This window comes from Thalassophryne amazonica, chromosome 8 (assembly GCF_902500255.1).
Source record: "Thalassophryne amazonica chromosome 8, fThaAma1.1, whole genome shotgun sequence".
Classification (NCBI taxonomy): domain Eukaryota; kingdom Metazoa; phylum Chordata; class Actinopteri; order Batrachoidiformes; family Batrachoididae; genus Thalassophryne; species Thalassophryne amazonica.
In genome coordinates this window covers 106583469-106591597 of record NC_047110.1, presented here as the reverse complement: position 1 = coordinate 106591597, position 8129 = coordinate 106583469, and the positions used below count along the sequence as shown (strand labels likewise).

The 8129-nt window shown below is 37.3% G+C and overlaps 1 protein-coding gene across 2 annotated transcripts in view; it reads right to left on the bottom strand.

The window, feature by feature from the left end:
* Positions 1–893: 893 nt before the first annotated feature.
* Positions 894–8129, bottom strand: part of LOC117516258 (BTB/POZ domain-containing protein 10-like) — a 32396-nt gene continuing 25160 nt past the window's right edge. For both annotated transcript variants that reach the window (XM_034177190.1, XM_034177189.1), the window contains exons 7-8: positions 3699–3809; positions 894–1958 (exon numbers count right to left, since the gene is read on the bottom strand). In XM_034177190.1, the coding sequence (XP_034033081.1) occupies positions 1477–1958; positions 3699–3809 (593 nt within the window). In that variant the 3' untranslated portion in view covers positions 894–1476. The remainder of the gene's footprint in view (positions 1959–3698; positions 3810–8129) is intronic.

The following is an 8129-nucleotide window of genomic DNA, read 5'->3' as shown; positions in this document are numbered from 1 at the left end:
ACGCTTTTAAATGTACTTTTTTTTTCTTTGTAAGAACCAAATTTGCAGTGTACCAAGATTCTACATCTATCTTAATTCAAGACATCTTGTCAAGTGATATTATCTGTCCAGGCAGCAAGATAATTTTCCTCAGATTTAGTGTTTTTATTTTATTTTTGGACACCCCCTAATAACAAAATCCAAATTATATTCCAGCTAATCAGGGTAAAGTCTTTGATTTACTGCAGGTCTTCAGATTGTGGAGCTAAAGAAATCATCAGCTGATTTTCTTTGACGGTAGATTCAGTGTAAACTTTGTTAGAAACTCTGGCAGCGCCCAGGCTCGATAATTGTGCTTTATTAAATTAGTCGTGTAGTCTAATTGAGTTAAAGTTGACTAATTTGTGTAAATTAAATTATGGCAGTAAATGAGCACACCAGTCATCCAAAAGGTTTTGTGATCATGATTTATTTGAAAAACTTTGTGCTCACAGCAAACAGGACGAGGACGTTCAACACGGGAAAAAAAAAAAAAAAAACCTGATTGCTGCTAAAAGGTTTTTCCAAACCAGCCTTTGTGTCGGAACTTAGTGATTCATGGATGCACAAAGAAGCGCTGAAGTCTCATGAACCACGTTTCATGACTTCACGCAATCTCGGCTCCTGAGCGTTTCTGCTTGAACATCTACAAATAACAGCTGTGATGCGGCGCTTTGGCTCTGGAGAAGACGAAGCTGCCTTCATGGCTGATCTTTGTTTTTAAATAGACTCTCGCAGAACAATCAGGTTTGTGTGCTTCTGTAAAACTTACTCTGTTCTGTTGGGTGCAAACAAAAAACAGCGCATGAGGGTGGCGACTTGATTTCCCCAGTTTGTTGCAGCCTTTTGGGGGGGGGGGGGGGGGGGCATTATACTTTTTTTTTTTTTTGGTGTGAAAAGTGCCATCCAAAAGTTTTTTTTTTACATTTGTGACTTTGCACTCTGTGCTGTTGCTGGTGCGTCGCACCTCTGTGCCAAAGCTGCGGGAGTGATCTGATGACCTCATTCCATCTCCTGACATCACAACACGAACATGTTCCAGCGGGCCGATGGCTAATTTTTCATAAATGCGTGCAGTAACCACAGAAGACGCGCAGTGCAGCACAGAGAACGGAGGAGATCACCTGATCATTGACCTCAGAGACACATTCAGTAATGTGTGAACAAATGTTACAAAAACTCGAATGAAGGTCGACGCTCTGCCACTAACTGTCTTCTACAAACGTAGTTGCCTCCGTGTGTGGAAAAAGGTGATGCGTTGCCACTCCACTCAGTGCGTCGGTGCAGAAAGCTGCCGCTTCCTGATTCTTCCCCGGTCAGCTGCACTACCTGGTTGCTACTGCCGGCTCTGCGCTGTGTCAGGTCATGTGACTGACACTGAACGAACGCAGCCTCGTCCACGCCGCACTGCAACGGACTGTGTGCTGTGACAGCAGGTGAGGAGGTTCAGAGTGGGGCTCATGCAGAGGGGGTGTCGGGATCGGGTTCATAGCAGTACGCAGTCAGAGCACGTCTGCTGTGCTGCTGGTTGCTGTGGGCCGGACCCTGTGCGGCCTGACCTAGGCTGTCCTGAGCCTGCTGGTTGGGGCCATCGTAGCCCTGTGCTAGCTGGGGGGCGGCGCCCTCCTGTCCCTGCAGTGATTGGTGGGAGTCGTGAAAACTTGGCGGCGGCGGCGGCTGATGCCCCGGCAGTGTGTCCAGCTCATCTACTTGAGGTCCCGGTGTGTGCATGACCACGAGCTGGTCCTGGGGAATATCAGCAGCGGCTGCCGCCAGATTTGTGATAGATTTGGACTTTACGCACTGGAAGTCCACGTGGCGACTTTTCCCTTCTTCCTTCTCCCAGGACATTCGGATAAACGGACGCTGCACATAGTTATAAATTACCTCCGGACGACCTCCAGGGCGCCGCTTCACCTTCTCTTTGTAAGTAGGGTAGCCTAGCAAGAAGGAAGGTCAGAGGTTAGATCGTGAACTTTAACACATTAAACGCTTTTTTCACCAAAACCTCATGTCAGTTTGTAAATTGGCAAGAAACACAAACATAATTTTTAAACATCAACTTTTATAGAACAAGAAATCAATTAATAAATGAAAAACGGAGTAGAACAAGATTCCAGACAACACGTTAGCATTACTCTGCGACACAAAGGCAGGAAATGTCTCGTTACTTTTAACACTGACGCATTAAAGTGTTTATCCACCAGGTGGCAGGTTTGGACTGAATCGACTTTTTTTTCCAACATGTTTTCACTGCAGCTGCTCGCCATCGTCACTGTGAACAAATGCAGTTTGTGTTTATTTTTGTTCTGTTTGACAAGTTTTATTCCACTTATTGAGAACAAACAAAAATAAAAATCCCACAAATGCTTACATTCTTAAGGTCACTCGCTGTACATCGGACAAATGATTTCTCAACCATTTGCAGTCTGAGTTTCAGAAGTGGGATTAAAAAAAGATAGCTAACATTAATCGTGTTATCTGCCCCTTTAGCTAGCAGGAAGTATTTATTTTGCAGGGCGGCTAATGATGTGGTTCTTTATTAAATGAATTTCACATTAACATCTTGCTGTGGATGTGGTTGAAATCACATTTTGCACAATGAGTAGTTAACTTCATTTTATTTAACCAGGTTAGTCCTGTTGAGATCGAGACCTCTTTTGCAAGGGAGACCTGGACCATTATAAAGTTACCAATTCACCTAACCTGCATGTCTTTAAATGCGGGAAGAAACCCATACAAACACAAGGGAGAACATGCAACCTCCACACAGAAAGGCCACAGGTGGGAATTGATCCCATGACCTTCTTGCTGTGAGGCAACAGTGTTAACCACTAAGCCACCGAGCTGGTTTTCCCTGCATTAACAGGAAGCGTTTCTGTTCTTTCCTCAAACAAAATACTGCCACAATGCTTTAGCTATGACACACGCTTTAGATACATGTTTCATGAATCACGTTGCGCTGAATCACGTTGAACAACCTCAGCTTTAAATCTCAACCCCTTTAAAACTGCAGCATTTTCAAATCGCCCCGTGTTAATCTGGAAACCAGCCCATTCTGACATTCTAGTCTAAAACTGCCTGTTATCAACGCAAGCAGCAAACAAATGTCTGCGTGTGTTTTGGCCGGCAGTATCCCTGTGTCCATTTCAAGCCAAACCTCAAAGACCTGAAATTTAATATTTTGCCATCTCTGATCCGGTACTTGAATGGCTGAGATCTTACTTCTTTGGTTATTATTTATTTTAAAATAAAACAACTTCTCAATTCTCCACAGCAAAATATGGAGTACCTCAAGGTTTTGTTCTACGTCCTCCGTTATTCTCTATGTTGCAACTATTGGTTGGATTATTTGTCACCATGAGACCGACTTTCACTGTTATGCTGACGACGTACCTCTTTACGTATATAATGTCTCTCACAATACAAAAGTGCAAGTTTGTCTGGCTGCAGTGAAATAGTCTGATTCAGAATAAGCCTGTAGAATATTAACTACAACCAGAAGACTTGAGAGTAGATCTTACATGACCTACTGAACCTTATGTCAGGATGCATGTTCACTCTGTAAGATTAAGAAGAATTTGGCAGGATGTAGGGCTTTTGTTTACAAAAATAAATTATAAAAGCAGTTTAATAATTTTGAGAGCAGCTGTAAATATTTAAAGAGGCAGATGCAGTACCTTCGATGCCCAGTCGGATCTTTTTCAGTCCTCGGTCCTTCAGCACAGTTTTTGCCACGTCTCTGTTCTCGATGTACTTGAAGAAGCGGTAAAGTTTGGTGCTGTAGATGACTGAGGAGCAGAAGAACAACATGAACTACATCAATCAACTTTTTCAACTTTTTTCTTATATAGCGCCAAATCACAACAAACAGTTGCCCCAAGGTGCTCCATATTGTAAGGCAAGGCCCAACGGTCAAAACGACCCCCTATGAGCAAGCACTTGGCCACAGTGGGAAGGAAAAACTCCCTTTTAACAGGAAGAAACCTCCAGCAGAACCAGGCCCAGGGAGGGGCAGTCTTCTGCTGAGACTGGTTGGGGCTGAGGGAAAGAACCAGGAAAAAGACATGCCGAGAAGGGGGGCAGAGATCGATCACTAATGATTAAATGCAGAGTGATGCATACGGAGCAAAAAGAGAAAGAAACAGTGCATCATGGGAACCCCCCCACAGTCTACGTCTAAAGCAACATAACCAAGGGATGGTCCAGGGTCACCCGATCCAGCCCTAACTATAAGCCTTAGCGAAAAGGAAAGTTTTAAGCCTAATCTTAAAAGTAGAGAGGGTATCTGTCTCCCTGATCTGAATTGGGAGCTGGTTCCACAGGAGAGGAGCCTGAAAGCTGAAGGCTCTGCCTCCCATTCTACTCTTACAAACCCTAGGAACTACAAGTAAGCCCGCAGTCTGAGAGCGAAGCGCTCTAATGGGGTAATATGGTACTACGAGGTCCCTAAGATAAGATGGCACCTGATTATTCAAAACCTTATAAGTAAGAAGAAGAATTTTAAATTCTATTCTCGAATTAACAGGAAGCCAATGAAGAGAGGCCAATATGGGTGAGATATGCTCTCTCCTGCTAGTCCCCGTCAGTACTCTAGCTGCAGCATTCTGAACCAACTGAAGGCTTTTTAGGGAACTTTTAGGACAACCTGATAATAATGAATTACAATAGTCCAGCCTAGAGGAAATAAATGCATGAATTAGTTTTTCAGCATCACTCTGAGACAAGACCTTTCTGATTTTAGAGATATTGCGTAAATGCAAAAACGCAGTCCTACATATTTGTTTAATATGCGCTTTGAATGACATATCCTGATCAAAAATGACTCCAAGATTTCTTTCTTTCTTTCTTTCTTTAATATTTATTTCATTCATTTAAAAGAAAAACAGAAAAGCAAAAAACAAAAGCACCACAATACCAGAATGAAAAGGAGCAGAAAGAAGAACAAGTCTTATGATTTCTGCCCCTTTTAACAATACAATCTTTCAATATACAGCATCATAGTCAACATTATTTAACAGATTGCATTTCTTTAACTTGTCACATACCACTGACCCATTTCATAATTATGACCATTAATTAATAGATTACATCACTGACAGGTTACATTTAAACTTAAGACACTCCAAACATTATTAACAGTTTACTTTTTTTTTTTTTTTTTACTTTCTTGCAGCCCACTGACTTACTTCATAGTTTCATACTTACTTAATACATCTAATTTAATATGTTTTTTAAATAATTTAAGCGACCTTAATTCTTTAATTTCTTTATTAAGATTGTTCCATAATTTGACACCATTTACTGCAATACTCCTTTCCTTTACTTTGGTTCTAAATCTTGGTTTTTTAAAGACTTCTATTCCTTTCAATTTATAACTACTTACTCTTTTTTCAAACATATTTTGAATGTTTGTTGGTAAAGTATTTTTATTAACTTGGTACATCGTTTGTAATATTTTCAAATCAACTAAATCATGAAATTTAAGTACCCTATACTTAATAAACAATGGATTAGATGAATCTCTAAAACCACTGTTACTAATCACTTTTAAAGCTCTTTTCTGCAAAATAAATAAAGGTTGTATATAGGTTGTATATGTTGATCCCCAGATTTCTACACAGTAAGTTAAATATGGGACAATCAATGAATTGTACAATGTTAATAAACCATAACTATTTAATGAATATTTTACTTTATGCAAAACAGCAATGGCTTTCGCTATTTTTCCTTTTATGTAATTTATGTGTGACTTCCATGTAAGATCTTCATCAATCATGACTCCTAAAAATTTCATTTCTTTTACCCTTTGTATATCCATTCCATCTATTTGTAATGACACATTATTTTCTTTCGCTCTATCATTAAACAATATGAAATTTGTCTTATTAATATTTAGTGACAATCTGTTTATATCAAACCAATGTTTAACTTTTTCCAACTCTGTATTTATCACTTGTGCTACTTCCTGTATATCTGATCCAGAGTAAAACAGCGTTGTATCATCAGCAAATAAAATGCTGCCAAGCACATTGGATACATTCACAAAATCACTGATATACAAAATAAACAGTTTGGGTCCAAGTACCGATCCTTGTGGTACTCCATAAATAATGTTACACAATTCTGATTTTGTATTATTTATCTGAACAAACTGTTTTCTATTTTCTAAGTAGCTTTTTACCCACTGATGTGCAACACCTCTTATTCCATATTGTTGTAACTTGTGGAGCAATCTTGAGTGGTCTATAACATCAAAAGCCTTTTTCAGGTCAATAAAAATACTTACAAAATAATCCTTATTATCTATTGTTGTTGATATTTTCTCTATTAGTTCCATAATTGCCATAGCTGTCGAATGTTTTGTTCTGAATCCATACTGAGCATTATTTAAAATATGATGTTTCTCAATAAATTTATCCAATCTTGTTACAAAAACTTTTTCCATAATTTTAGAAAACTGTGGAAGCAATGATACTGGCCTGTAATTAGAAAAATTATGTTTGTCTCCATTTTTATATAATGGGACTACCTTAGCAATTTTCATTTCATCTGGAAAAACCCCAGTTGACAGAGACAGATTGCAAATATAAGTAAATGGTTCAATAACAATTTCTATTATACTTTTTACAGTCATCATGTCTAAATCTTCATGGTCAGTTGATCTTTTGCTTACACAGTTTTTTACAATATTTCTTATTTCATCTTTTTCCACATTGTCCAGGAAAATACTATTGACCGTATTTACCAATGTACATAATTTATCTTCTATTATTGGTTTATTTCCCACCAGACTTGACCCTACATTTGAAAAATAATCATTAAACCCATTTGCAACTTCTTTTATATCATATATCTCTTTATTTTCCTTAACAAAGTAATTTGGAATAGTTTCTTTCGTTCCATCACTATCAATCACACTTTTTATAATTCCCCATGTTACCCTCATATTATCTTTACTCTTATTTAGTTTTTCACTGTAATAATCTTTTTTTTGTTTCCTAATTATTGTTAATAGTTTATTTTTATATTTTTTGTATTTATGTTCTGATTCCTTTGTTTGCAATTTTAAAAAGCACCTGTATAAATAGTTTTTCTTTGCACAAGCATTTCATTTTTTATTCCCTTTGTCAGCCATGGTTTATTTACTCTTTTCTTACTAATTTCAATTAATTTACAATTTTTATTGTATGATTTCATCAATATTTTCATAAATGAGTTATATGCTACATTAACATCACTGACATAAACTTCTTCCCAGTTTTGATTTTTAAGGTCATATTTTAATGCCTCTAAGGCTTTTACTGACTTATCTCTTTTAAAGTTTATATCAGTTTTTTTGTTGTACCTATTTTTATATTTAAATATTGAAAAAAATTGGTAAATGGTCGCTAATATCTGTCATGAAGATCCCATTCTTGATAATTTCATCTGTTCTGTTTGTAAATATATTATCAATTACCGTTGCACTTTGCGATGTAATTCTGGTTGGTTTTGTTATCAAGGGGAATAACCCCAAACTATACATTGTATTCACAAAATCACTTGATCTTTGGCAGCTGGAGCTTTCTATGTTAATATTAAAGTCCCCACACATAAAAAGCGTTTTGTTTTTAATTTGATGGAATAATTCAATTATTTTATCTGTAAATTTCACAACACAAGAATCTGGTGCTCTGTATACACAACTAACTAAAATATTCTTAGATGTTTCATGTACAAGTTCCACTGTTACAATTTCTATGACATCATTCATAATTGTCATTTCTTCAACAATTGTACACATCAGATCTGTTTTTGTATACAGAGCAATACCACCGCCTTTTTTATATCTTCTGTTTACAAAATACAGCTCATATCCCTCCATTTGAACTTCATCCATGAGATCATCTTTAAGCCAAGATTCAGTGATTGCAACAATACTAAATCTATTTTTAAACTGATTTAAATAATCTTTTATTTGTGACATTTTACAATACAAGCTTCGACTGTTTATATGTATGAGTGACAGGGTATCTTCTGCAATTTTTTCACTATTCAGCTGTTCTACTGTATAATACTCACAACCAATCGTTTTTAAGTCAAATATACTTTCATCAATATTAGTGTCT